The sequence below is a fragment of the Pinus tabuliformis genome, chromosome 3_2, assembly GCF_031772625.1.
Source record: "Pinus tabuliformis cultivar Carrire ecotype Pingquan chromosome 3_2, CPIR1, whole genome shotgun sequence".
Taxonomy (NCBI): Eukaryota; Viridiplantae; Streptophyta; class Pinopsida; order Pinales; family Pinaceae; genus Pinus; species Pinus tabuliformis.
In genome coordinates, this window is record NC_142302.1 from 599,477,092 (window position 1) to 599,491,788 (window position 14,697).

General features: G+C 35.7%; 1 protein-coding gene across 1 annotated transcript; it reads left to right on the forward strand.

The window, feature by feature from the left end:
* Nucleotides 1-3,277: 3,277 nt before the first annotated feature.
* On the forward strand, nt 3,278-4,254 carry LOC149182016 (uncharacterized). Its single transcript, XM_089418458.1, has one exon. It carries the CDS (start codon nt 3,353-3,355, stop codon nt 4,025-4,027), a length of 675 nt encoding a protein of 224 aa, XP_089274584.1. The 5' UTR covers nt 3,278-3,352; the 3' UTR covers nt 4,028-4,254.
* The last annotated feature ends 10,443 nt before the right edge of the window (nt 4,255-14,697 follow it).

The window sequence follows — 14,697 nt, forward strand, 5'->3', positions numbered from 1 at the left end:
AAACCTCTTCTCTTCTCTCGCTAGAGCTCCACCATTTCCATGTCCATGTCCAGAGACTTCTGCCCAGTCAATCTCTACCGCTGCTAAAAAACACATAGTATGCATAGAAATTATAAATTACTTCCAAAACTTCAGTTTTCTTCACCATGCCATGCCATTAAAATCCCTAACATGCTTTGCCTTCACCCCTCCAATGAGTACACAAATTCAACCCATCAAAGCGGACTGGGATCCCTTCGACACTGTGGACGTGTAGCGAGATGCTATGACTCGAAACACAAAAGGTCCTATGCGCAAAGGCGGTCAAAGGAGGTCCCGCTAGCGTGCTCCCTTGAATCCAGAACCTCACCAGTCTCCAAACCCTTTTGAGAAGCAAGCACATCACGAAAATCGACAGTGCCCATAGGATTGACCTCATGGATTGTGTACTACTGTATCATCATACACCGCTGAGCTCGAAAAGCCCTATCTAATGGATCATTTTCTACAACTCTTTTATCACACAAGCAAAATGATAAAAAGAACAATATTGCCACTAAAAGCTCACTTCCATCGATCTCAGAGGATGGATCCCTTCACAACTTACACCATAGGTCTTTCCACATCTCGCAGGTCGGTCTATAATTCTCCAACTAAAGCAGATCTCAGGGGTGAATCACCACAACCATTCCTACCCTGGCCAACGGATGGAGGGTGATGGACAAACAAACATTCACAAAACTTTTATTTCCCTCGGCCCAAGAGTGGCCAAGGACTAGGCCCTCACGGGCTCTGATACGATGTTAAATTTCCATAAGGAATTCTATATCATCTTTAATCAAATAACGTTAGAAATAAATATATGAAGTGTTGTCTCAATATAAGGAAAGTGCCTTGGACACACAATCACTTGGTTGAGAGAATATCTCAACCCCACACCAATCTAGGAAACAACTCATAACTAAGAAACACAACTAAAACAAGTAGGAATTACATTTTCCAACAATCAATGGATGGAGTAGCGGCGACCATGAAAATATACTAGCATCTTTCAATTTAGACTATCTAATAAAAAAAAATTGAAGTATCAAATTCTAATAAAATACCTAAAAATCACAATTTATAAAAAAAACATTCTTTATTTGAATTTGAAATTTAATTCACCAACTTAATCAGATTTGAATTTTAGAATTCAATTTTCCAATCAAATCAAATTTAATGATCACAACAATCATATCAAAAAGGAAACCTTTACCTGACTTTGAATTCAATTCACCAATGAAATCAAAATTTCGAGTTGAAATTCAATCTACAAAAATCTTATTTCGATTTTAAATCCAATTTATCAGTCAAATCAAATTCAGTGATCACAACAAATATAGTAAAATCAAAATTTGGAATTGAAATTCAATCTACAAAATTCATATTTCGATTTTAAATTCAATCTATCAGTCAAGTCAAATTCAGTCATTACGACAAACCTATTAAATTAATAATTTAATGAGTGCAGCAAATATATTAAAGTAATTAATATTTTTAATAGCTAAACGGAACTTGCGGACACGTCGCCAGCAAATTCCATCCCTGAATTTACGAGGACTACTCGTCAATCAGTTGAAATGGACTTTCCATTAACAGAAGTGTTTCCTCCTTTAGAGATTCCATCCCTGAATTTACGAGGACTACTCGTCAATCAGTTGAAATGGACTTTCCATTAACAGAAGTGTTTCCTCCTTTAGAGAAAAGTAGTTGGTGGTATATGCTTTTCGACGACCATTGGGGCGCGATATATGTGCATGAAAGGCGCAATGTTCATTCATCGGTTGTTAGATCGGAATTACTATTTTCAACATTCCCCTTAAACTGTATAGACCATATTATAGTGGGGAACCCATTGACATAGATTGGCTACAGCAGGTTTGAGAGTATAGACCATCATAGATTGACTAGAGCAGGTTTACTTTCTCAAATCTCATGGATTCTTCTCCTCATTACACAACAACAATATACTGTTGTGTCTTACTATTATGTCTGCAACGCTGTGAATGAGTAGCGGCAATTTGCGTTTCAAATAATAAGTATTCTGTAGTTTATGTACGGAGATTAAAATCAATTAGCAGCTCTATAAACAATCAATTGGATAGGTGTCACTGGACTATAAACAATGATACGTGTTATAGGACTTTGGATTGATTTTAGTATTATTTTATTTTCGAGTAATGTTGGAATTTCAAAACAGATTTATTGGATGGTTTTCACACTTTTCCGATTTATTTTCACTATTTCAAAAAAAAACCTTGAAAGTTTTACAGATTGTTTAACTGTATTTGAAGGGGAAGTCACCCAGTGAAAGACAAATTTGCAGGTAGCTTCCTATCCTAAAACCAAACAACCATCATTATGCAATTACAAACGTAGTATGTGACAACATAAAATAGGCATCCTTTACTGAGGCAGAGGAATGTAAAAAATGACAAGAATCTGGGCAAAAACTTTTCAAAAAATCTTGCAATAACATTGTTTGAATCATATTTTTGATAGTGGAAATGAATTCAGCACGATCAAAAACCTCTCAAGCATCCAATATCTTGAAGTTTAACAACTATAAACTTTACAAACATTCTTATCCAATTTTATCAAAATTCTAAAAAAAAATCCCATAATTTTGAAGGGAAAAAAGCAATCTAGTTACTGCCATAAAATAACATGGCAGCCTCACGCCAATATTCACTAAAGCATTAAAACATTTTCAATCCATAGTGACTAGGGTTGGTCAACAATGGAGAGAAATTCCACGATGTATCCGAAATTAGTTGGAAGCGAATTCCCCATCACAGCAAGGAAACTCCTAAATCTAAGCGCAGCAGACGGTTGCCAATCCTGATCATCAAAATATTAAAATTTATGACATGTACCAGCGGTAAAATATAATGCAGTAGGCGTCTGCCCACCAGCGTCAGTACATTGTAAGGATGATACACAAGTGCGCTTCATCATGGAGTTGGTAAGGTTAGCTCTTTGATTTAATCATCTTTGTGGGCCTAACTGATGAAATGTCACGTCTTTATGGTGACACTTTCAGTTGTAAACACCGCCATGTTCACATCTCGTGTCGGCTGACGTTGAAAGGAGAAAGTGGAAGCCATGTGGACGTCAAAACTCAACTTGAGTGGTTGGGGCACGTCAAACTAACAAAGAAGTGGGAATGCACTATGCAACGACTTTAACAGACAATTCAGGGCTTTAACCATAATTGCGGGAAAATTTTTCGATCTATAAATATGAATCCTTTACTCCTTTCTAGTTCGTGCTGTCGTCTGCTCAAGAGCTAATCTAATTCTGACTGAGCTTAATATCGAAGATAGAATCGATAATGGAGCCCAGCACTAAAGTTCTGTGCCTCCATGTGCTTGTATTAAGTCTGTTTCTCTGCAACATGGAGGCGAGGGAGGGCAGATTCTTTGACAAAGAGCCTGCCTACGACAACCCCGCTGGTGGATCAAATACTGCCGGCTACGGAGAAGGTTACACGAGGAGCGGTGTAGATAATGCTTTCGGAACCGGTTCGGGTAATGGTTATGGTTCTTACCGAGGCGAGGGAAACGTTAATGGGTACGTCTATGGCAACAGCGAGGCTTCCCGCACTGGTTCTGGGAGCGAAGCCCGCTATGGAGAAGCCGGGAGCGGGTATCGTTCCGGCTCAGCTAGAGCTGGTGAGTACTATTCAGAAAATTTGGGGGTCGGGAACGACGTAAGTGCCGGATACAAAGAGAGCTCCGCTAAGGGTGCTGGCTCTGGGTACCGCAGCGAAGCTTATGTTTCGGACGCTGGCTCTGATTGGCATGGCTCTAATGCTGGCTATGGGCAACGTGGTGATCAATACGAGTCGGGTTACGGTGGACGTAAAGAAAGTAATGGCGCCTATCGATCAGGTTATGGTGGTGGCTATTTCACTGGTTCCCATAACGGGAACGGCTACGAAGCGGGCTCTGGCATTGGCAACGCAGAATATGTTGCCGACAATGGTTATTATAAGCAAACTCCTTAAACACATATTCCGGACGTTGGTAATAAGGTCGTCATGTATTTGTGTTTTTATTGAGTATTACTGATAACATGGCAAGGATTCTGTGTGCCAACAGTAGGGAAAAAAATGCTTTTAGAAATTTAGAATTGGTATTTAGATTTCTATGCTATCTCCTGTATGCTCGTCTCAGTTTCTGATGTCTATGGAAAATCCACATAAATAAATTTAGTTTGTTTTAAATGGATTAAGTTGGAGCCTGTCACGATATAGGTTAGATTTAAAATCGATCTATTTGTACAGCAAAACCCCATTGGAATGACGTGTTCAAATTATTATCATTCGGATTTCGGTTCCTTCAGTTTTCTGTGACGAGCTTTTTTTTCCGAAGAAAAAAACAATTGGTGTTCAAATTATTATCATTCGGATTTCGGTTCCTTCAGTTTTCTGTGACGAGCTTTTTTTTCCGAAGAAAAAAACAATTGGTTTATATATATATATATATACTGACGCATATTTGTTTCTCAGAAGAAAAAACAACTGGTTTATATAGATTTTACCAGTTAATATTAACAAAATATACATTACATCTAATCAATCAGATGTGAGATAGGAAATCTCCGTGTCCAATAACTATAATGCACAAACAAAAAACATTTTAAGTGTAAAAGTTCAAAAAAGTACCAAATCATAAACCTACTGTTATAATGATTATCTGTCTCAGTATGCAGTCAAGTATATTCAATTTGCATTATCTGTCTCAGTATGCAGTCAAGTATATTCAAATATTCTGCAAATTGAATAGACATAGACGGGATAAATACTATGGAAGTGGAATGGAGTCATTTTATGCAAGAGTGTTGTTCACCAGGAATTGGAAGTGCATTGTGGCAGTGGCTACAGAAAGACCCCTTTTCGGCAGAGAATCAACCAGTGTTAGACTCCCTTAATATGTGTTGGAGAGTGATGTACACAAAGGGTTGTTTGAGAGTGTGTATGTAGTTAAGCCAGCCCTTAAAGTTTGGTCGAGAAAAAACAGTATTCCCCAGTGCAAAGAATTGTTTGAGATCGTGTATGGGGTTAAGTCAGCTTGCAGTATTCCCCAACATTTTATTTATGAGATTTGAAATCTCCATATATGTAAATAGTGTCCATAGAAAATTCTTTTGCAAACCAAAGTAGACCTTATAATAATAATATCTCTGCAGTGCCACCGTGCCAGTGTATTTTGTAATGTTTCCTGTGACATGTCCAAAGCCATGCTCCATAAGGCCATCAAAATAACTGGCATGAAATTGAATGCATGGATGTATATATCGATAACTCAGGTCTTTATCCTTATGTGGATTTATATCTTGTGTGCCCATCCAAGTCGCAATGTTGGAGCAAATCTTATGAGTGTTCATGGAAATATGATCAAATATATTTCCGTTCCTGGCTCTCCATAATTCCCAGAAAATGAAAAGAAGGATAAGCTGGTGTATTCTTCCTCTCACGCTCCACCAACACAGACACTGTTCAATTGAGATGTAAATTCTATAGGGGAAATTAAAAAAAGAAAAGTCCAACGCCATCCCTCTGATGCAATCAGGCATTCCAGCGGTAGAGGTAAATTTGTCTCAAATGAGTTATGACATAGTATGCACCATCTTGGTCCATGTATATCCTTCTTTTACAGATTTTCCCAAATCATATTTTTGTCAAGCGTTTTGTCAAGCCACACCAACCAGGTCTATAAGATGATCTTAGGTGGGACCTTCATTCTCCATATGTTCCGAAACCAGCTTTTGTTGTTTAAAGAGAATCCGAAACCAGCTTTTTTTGTTTAAAGAGAATCTGGAGAACATCATGTATTTGTAAGTTTCAACAACCCTACTGTACTTTGCAAAAAATCCCAACCCATGAAATTTGATCGCCCCTCTCTGTTCTCCACAGACCCCTCCTTCTGAGTTCCATTATATAGTTATCCCAAACCTGCACTGTGTCCGGTCAGCCCGATGTCAGTTGCCTTCTTCCAAACTGAAAACCGCCTTTCTTCTCTGTGACGCACTGAGATGATAAAAAAAGCATGAGCAGAACTGACAAAACGTGTTGAAATTTTATTATATACAAATTATCAACTTTTACTCCATGTTTTTGCGACGACGAGAGCGCAACAGTTCTTGTGATATGATAACGATATACTCATACTATTCACAGAATTTCCATCATCAATCATAATATTGCAACTGCTTAAGCCTATAGAGCCCAAACACAATGCACACATTTCAAACTTGTTAATACTTCTAAGTTAAAACATGCTATTAATTTGGTCAAATGGCTCTATTTTTTGTTATTAGTCAGATGTCTAAATTGCACTATTTGTTAATTATTATTATTTAAATTATTTTTATTAATATATTATTAAAAAAATTATTTAGATTAATTTTTAATATATTAAAATTTGAATAAGTTTTAAAAATGTATGCCATTATTTTGTTTTAATTTAATTAATTTAAAATAATTATGAATTAATAAATAAAATATAAGATAATTACGTGATATTTAATATTATCTAATAATCTCCCGATCGGGATGAGAGAGGGTGTCAGAGGAGACAGGGCCTGAGGTGACATGGTTAGTACAACTGTGATTATTATAGTTGCCCTCCACATGCTCAAGGCAAGGAGTGCAGTGTTCTTAGCCTTGATTGCATGGGAGGTGGGCTCGCAAGGTGCGAGAGGGAGGAATAAGGAAGGATGGCAGAGATGAGAAGGGTATTCGACATGCTGGGCAGGTGAATTTTGCAGTCGAGACGGAAGGCAGTGCAGAGCGGAAGAGAGGCGGAGAAACTACATCTACGGGCTAGCGATGGTTCTCTAGTATGTAGTCTGGGCTCATCCTAGTTTAATTCATATGTTCTGGTTGGGTTCTTGTGGTAATTCCATGTGCCGGTGGGGGTTCCGCTGGGGGGAAGGAGAGGTAAGAGGCCACCCAAATGGGGCTTAACTCAGCGAGGGAGAAACTAGGGGAGGCAAGGGGGGGCCATGGCTCGGCTCTGTGTCGTATTTGTATTGCTTTCAAGCAAAAGTTTTGGCACTGGAATGAACAATACTGGGCTGAGCCAAGATACAGGACCCTACCTGTATGCTCAGACCAGGGGTATTGGGGCTAAAGGGCAAGTCACACCGGGGGGCCGAGTGTAGCCGAGCGAGGCAAGGAAGAGCTGCAGGTAGGGGGACGAGACATTAGCAGTGTCGGCAATTTGCTGAGCAAACCCTGGCATTTGGATATGCATGGTAGTGAGAGTGCAGTTAGGGACCCGAGGTGGTATGAGTGGCAGATGGGCAAGCAAAACTTGGGTAGGATATTCCTCGTAGAGGGAGGGGCATGCGGGTGTGACAACACTTGCAACGCTTGGCTCCAGATGGGTCTGAAGGCTTGGCTACGGCCGCAAGGGGATGACCAACAACTGCACCTTGGTAAGGGGGAGAGGCATGGTGAAAAGCTGGGTGAACCTCGCTCGGAACCCAATTCCCTTGGCCACTTGTGGGCACAGGGATACCTTAACCCGTCGCAGGCTAGGCAGGGCAGAGAAGCAAGGCATGAGTAGTCGTGTCGGGTTGAGGTGAATGGAGCGATGAAGCTAATGATGTTGGAAAGTTTATAGGGCACAAAGGAACATGGCGTGGCTCCAGCAAAACGTGGACGTGTCCATGGCAACAAGGGCCCAGACCCCCGGGCAACTAAAATACCAAGCACGAGGGAAGGCCGCAGGGGCCGCAAGCATGTTGAGCACTTCATAGCAGAGGCAGCCACGACATACAAGGATGAAACAGATGAAGGAATATGTAAGCTGATTGATGACTGGGAAGATCAAATAAAACACGAAATGGAACTGGTATGATGAGATAGAATTCTGGAGGACAATGGTTCTTGACCCAGGGAATATAAGAGGTAGAATTATGCAACTCAAACACATCTTGTATCTGTATTTCTTGATGAAAAGTCTGCTTGGTAAAGAAATGGAGCAAATTTCTGTGGGATGGAAGTTACAATGTAGGGCCTATCCAATTACAAAAAATACATGGAGAAAATCTTATTTCAGTTGCACAAACAGGACATCAGGATTGACCGTATTGTCCGTCACATCCCTTGCATCGTGGAGCTATTCGGAGTGCCAGAGGCAACTGCTGAAGATCCTGCCCCTGTAGCCTCAGACTCTAAGGAGCAGAATGTCAAGAAAAATTAGTTTCCCTATGCTTAGTTTTTGTTTATGTGGATAGAATTTAAATTTCCAGTTTATGTTAGTTGTCATAGTTATACAGTATCTGGACATGAGACTGAAACTTACTTAGGCTTGCTAGAAAGACTGAAGCAATTTGTTTTTGGATGGCATATAATGCTGACCGGTGGCCAACAGACTTGGTTTCCCCTCGGGGCGAGTTGAGGCCACCTAATAAAACTGTGTGTTGTAAATTTGCCTTATACATATAATAGAAAATAGATAGTCTTGTCAAACATTACAAAAAAATATATATATTATCTAATAATAATTATATTATATTTTAATATGATTAAATATTTATAATAACAATTCATATTAGTTTATTTTATTATTATAATATTATAGATACTACTTATTTGATAGAACAAATTTATAATGATACTAAATATGAAAATGTATATATTCTTTCCCTTTTTGAATTTGAACTTGCACCCAAAAAAAACACATGTATAATTATTAAATTAAATGGATTTATAATTAAAAAAAGTCAAATATCAATTTGTCCGCTTATTTTTAAATCCCTACTTGTATTATGTATATTTTCTATTGATTAATTCACTTATGATACAATTATTCAATAAACATAATTTTTTTCATGTCATTATTATAAATAATAGCTATCAATAATTATATTTTATTAAAAGTTTAATATAATGCTATTTAATGTTATTAATTCTTGCTTGGTGAGGGACTATAATATTTGCCTTGCGGTTAAAGTGTATTGATTGTGCATTATTTCGATGTGTTTTTGCAATTTTAACCAAATTTTGGAGAAAATGTTTAATATTTCCATTTTCCCATAAATTCAAAAATAATTTTATAATTTTTTGTAAATTTTATCTCTAATTTTAGATTGGCTGACTGAGCTCTAATGGGACATAATTCCCCTAGTGGAAGGTCTTTTATTTTTTGTATTTGTCAATGCGTGGAAATTCGCAAAAAAACTAATTTTTTGAGTGGTCATTCCATTGGTGAGTGCTTTGACATTGAGACTGACACTGTTATGTTACTGTTCTATTCAATGATGACAAAATTGATGCAATTGTGGGTCCTTTTCATAGGCGGGCAGGGGGTTGAACAAAACTCTAATTAATTATATTATGTTTCCTTGTGCGGAGCTTTAGTGTGTGAAGAACAAGGTATATGCGAGAGAACAAGGGTGTAGAGACAAATTTATTCCACGAGGATGAAAATAATTTAAAAATCTTTTTTAGATTTAGCTGTGTGTGAGAGCAGTGGCATAGAGTTATGAATATGTGGAATGAAGGATGTGTGGAGGATGGAGTATGTATGGGAGAACGGGGGAGTGGGGGGGCGAGGGGGCGAGGGAGGGGGGGCGTAGCAAGGGCGGTAATGTTCCTTCGTTTAATACTATGAGGTTGACAACAAGACAAGTATTGATAGTGTTAATTTTAAGCTAATTTCCATTTAAAACTTGTAAAGATTTAGTTGTGCAGGTGAACAGTTGGATAAAGTTGTGAATCTATGCATAATGAAAGATGTGCAAAGGACAGGGTAAATTCATAAAACACATAAAACTATCCAAATATATTTTAACTTTTTTGCATAGAAAATAAATTAATTTTATACTCTTTTCCATTTAAAACATTTACAAATTTAACGAGAGAACGGTGGTGTAGTTGGGACTTTATTATTTTCCTATCACATGCTCCCATCCCACAATTCGTTGCACGAATTGTCCCACATCTCATCACACAACTCATCACACATCCCGTCGCACGTCTCATTGCACGACTCGGTCGCATGAAATCGAAATTCCACCTCTGAGTCGCCTTTAACCGAACTCGGGTGCTCGTCGCACTTAACTTGCGACCACGCGTCTTTAACTGCCATTGTCGGTTTTTTGACTCTCTAGGACGCTCGCCAACTCGAGGCTCTGACATGCGGGATCCCTATCTGACAATTTTCCCTGAACCTAGTTTTAAATAATGTTGTATGTTCTTCCATGGCTTTTCTTATGCTTTTGTTATATATGGTAAGGTAAGTGGATTAGGTAATGTCAAGGTCAGGTGAGCTAGATGGCTCAAACCTACATGGTATCAAGTCTTTTTTTGTAAATTTTGGACACAGCATAAGAATATCAATAATGTGATGGACAAAAGACTAATAAAAACTTGGTTTCACTGCAACCAGTCTGGCTTTAAGGTTAACAAACCAACATATAGATTATGTATTTTTTATTTTATATATAAATAGAAATCTCAATGCTTACTTACCAAAAAAAATTATTTATCATTATATGAATTTTATTATTATATATTTATTAAAAAAATAATGAAAAGATATTTATTATTATGTAATTTTTAGTATTGTAAATTTTAATTTAATAAAAATAGTTTCAACCATTTATTAAGCATCGAAGAGGAATTATATGCCTTCGTTTTTTTATAAATTTTAAATATATATTAAATAATTTATTTTATTTGTGATAAACATATCTTGTCGAAAGATAAAAAAAAATTCCCCTAAAATATAAATATTATTTTCGCTTAGAGTTAAACTATAATAATTTTTACGCAATAAATTTTTAAAAATAATATACTTGATTCCTTGCCATGTTGATTTTCATAATCACCACAGAGTCAGACAACTAGTAATTCGTTTATTTAGGCATAGTGTGATTTTACTCTTGAATGTTTGACATTTCTTACCACCACTGACTTTGATTCATGTCTGATAGTTTTCAAAACATAAGTACATATAATCCGAATAACATTTTCTCTTACCTCGTAAATTATAATTACCTTGATATCATTATATGCATCATTACATACAATAATACAATTGAGGTAAAACCAAGATATAGTAGAAAGTGTTTGTTTGTTTTTTTTTTTTTTTCAAATTGTACACAAGTTACTTTATCAAAATAATTAATCATGTAGATATTTTTAGAATAATATAATTCTATGTTAATTTTTGAGGATTAGCTCAAATTTTCAAAATCTCATTACTAAAACACTTTGTCATTAAAAGATTATGAGTTTACCCCTTTTGAGTAGATCTATCTTATTTTTCAGCGGGAAAAATATAATCTTATATTAAACACAATTTTATAATAATTCTATATCATGTATAAACTAATTTTACATTTATAATAAAATATAGTTTTAAGTTAAAAATAAAAAGTAATACATTATATTTAAATAATAAATAAAATGAATATAAAATATTATAAAAAAATTAATAATTATAAAAAACTAAAAACTCCCTTTAACGGATAGAAGGGCGATTGCAATTAATATCCGTAGCTGGATCAAGGTGAGGTTGCTCTCGAATATATCAATTTATTAAAAAAAAATCACAATTTATAAGGAAATCTTTCTTGAAATCCAATTCAGCACTCAATCAGATATGAATTTTGAAATTTAATTTTCAGATATGAATTTTGAAATTTAATTTTCCATTCAAATCAAATTTAATGATCACAACCATCACACTAAAAGGAAACCTTTACCGGATTTTGAAATTCAATTCACCAATAAAATCAGATTTGAAGTTGAAATTCAACCTACCAAAATCAAATTTCGATTTTAAATTCAATCTATCAATCAAATCAAATTCAGTGATGACAAAAGTAATAATTTAATGAGTGCATGAAACATATTGAAGTAATTAATAATTTTAATATCTAAACGCATCTTGCGCAAACGTCGCTAGCAAATTCCATCCCTGAATTTACGAGGACTAGTCATCAATGAGTTAAAATGGACTTTCCATTTACAAAAGTTTTTCCTCGTTTAGAGAAAAGTAGTTGGTGGTATATGCTTCTGGACGACCATTGGTGCGCGATATGTTGTAATTTCGCCATCGATCTCTCATTCATTCATTCATCGGTTGTTAGGTCGAAATTACTATTTTCAACATTCCCCTTAAACCGATTATTTCATCGATTGTTAGATCGGAATTACTATCTTCAACATCCCTATTAAACCAATTATTTCTTTTGTATAGACCATTTTACAGTGGGGAACCCATTGACATAGATTGACTACAGCACGTTTGAGAGTATAGACCATATTATAGTGGGGGACCCATTGACATAGATTGACTACAACAGATTTCTTTCTCAAATCTCATGGATTCTTCTCCTCATTACAGAACAACAATATTTTGTGGTGTCTTACTATTATAGTGGGTATGATTTGATTTTTAAAGGAAGCCAAGCCAAACGTTCCAAAGTTGTTTTTATGGAGTAAAATTGAGTTTTTATTATAGTAGGTATGATTTAATTTTTAAAGGAAGCCAAGCCAAACGTTCCAAGTTGTTTTTATGGAGTAAAATTGAGTTTTTCTTCGTGAGCATAGGCTAAAGGAGACATAAGGAGTTAATCTTGTGAATTTTTTTTGGGTAAAGAGAGCTAAAAAAAATATGTTATAAAAAGTGTTGGGTATATTTTGGTAGAAGTATTTCTATGAGATAAACTAAAACAAAAAGGTGTATTTGAGTAAAAAAGGGTGAAGAGCCGTAAGAGGGAAGCTTGGTGGAGCAAAACTACTTGGGTATTGTAGATGTGGTAAAATTTATGTGTATGAGAAGATCAGAGTTGTGCGTGTGGGAGTGGTGGCATAAAACTACTTTTGTATTTTTGCCAGTGTTGCTCTAGGTTAATTTACAGAAAGGTAAGTGCATTGGAGGTTCCGTTGGTGCTTGTTGTTGCAGTGTTTTACAAGCTGAAATTTATGAGTGGATCTGCTTGTTTGCAATTGGTGGCCGAAGGTGCGGATGTTGTGAGTGTTTGGGCATGAGCCTAGTTTTAATGAGAGTGCCACCGGATTGCATAATCGGCGAAGAGGAGATCTGTTGCATTATTTGGCACAGAGATATGTTGCATTATTTGGCATAGAGATCTGTTGCATTATTTCTTCTTCGACTCGCTGAAGAGCCAAGACCCACCGACCAGAGGCAGAAGGGTTGTTCGAGTCAGCACAAGAGGAGAATTTTTTTTCCGGAGGTGTGAAAGCATCTAATCTGAATTTGCCACGTCATTGTTTTTAAATCAAACTAGCAGCTGCACAGTGTAATCATCTTCATTGGAGGTCCTACATTCCAATTCACTTGAAAGTGAATATTTATTCACCACTATTCTTGCCTTGGTGTTGCTCAAAGGAGCATCCATATCAGTCATGGGTCACCAAAGGAGAATTAAACAATTCCAAAGAGAAATGAAGCGATTGAGGCTAAAGAATCAAAGGGAAGAAGTTGCAGAAAAATTTGGAATGTTTCCAGCAGAAGAACCTATACATGAGGATCAAAATGCATAATTGGGCCAAATAAATGAAGAATTTGAAGAAATTGATACAATATTGAAATGATTAATGCCAGTTTTGCCATCTTTCTCAAGTAAAAATTTTGAGCTCTGGGCAATTAAAATGGAGGTTGTGCTTCGTTCAATAGATTTATGGGAATTTGTTCAAGAAACCTCTATAAATTCTCAAGATAAGAGTAGAGGTGCAGTAGCATCATTTCTTATTATATCAACACTCCACGATAATATCTTGTCTAGTATTTTGAATGAATATGGTGAAATACATAATGAAAAAATATTTTGGGATATTCTTGAAATGAAGTACAATATGCAATGGGGTGACACAGCTTACAAAGATGAAGGTAGAGCTTTAGTAGTAGATCTACTGAAAAATTTTGAGATTGTTGAGAGAAAAGTTTTGAAGGACTCAACAACAACAGATGAGTTGAAGAAAGTGAATAGCGTCTTTGAAGTAGAGGTGGTGAATACAACAACTATGGTTACTAATGTTAAAGAGGAATCTGCAAATTTTGATGATGGATATTTGTTTTATGAAAATGAATTGTAGGTTATATTTGAAAAGAATTTGATTGATAAGCTATTGTTTGTTGTTGATAAAGTGAAAGAATATGAAGAGGAAATTGTAGCTGCAATTAAAGGGACAAGAAATTTTGAAGATGCCAAAACTGATTATGATTCTTAGATAAAGTTTATTGAAGAATGAGTTGAAAAACCTTTTGAACAAATTGATGCAGGTCTCAAAGTAGCAACAAGAATAATGAAGGCTCTTGGAAATGAGCACAATGGTAAATCACGTTATTAATTTGGTCAAATGTCTCTCATTTTTTGTTATCAGTCACATCTCTAAATTTCACAATTTGTTAATTATTATTTTAATTTTTAATTTTATTTTTTATTAATATATCATTTAAAAATATATATATTTAAATTTTATTTTAAGATTAAAATTTTGAATATCTTTTAAAAAATTATGTGGTTATTTAATTTTAATTTAATTAATTCTAAATAACTATGAGTTAATAAATAAAATTTAAGATTTTTTCCCAAGGAAAAATCACAAATTTTATTAAGATGTTGAAAATTACATGTTGTAGATGGTTTAGAAAGTATATGCAAAAGAGAGTGGCTATTGCCATAATC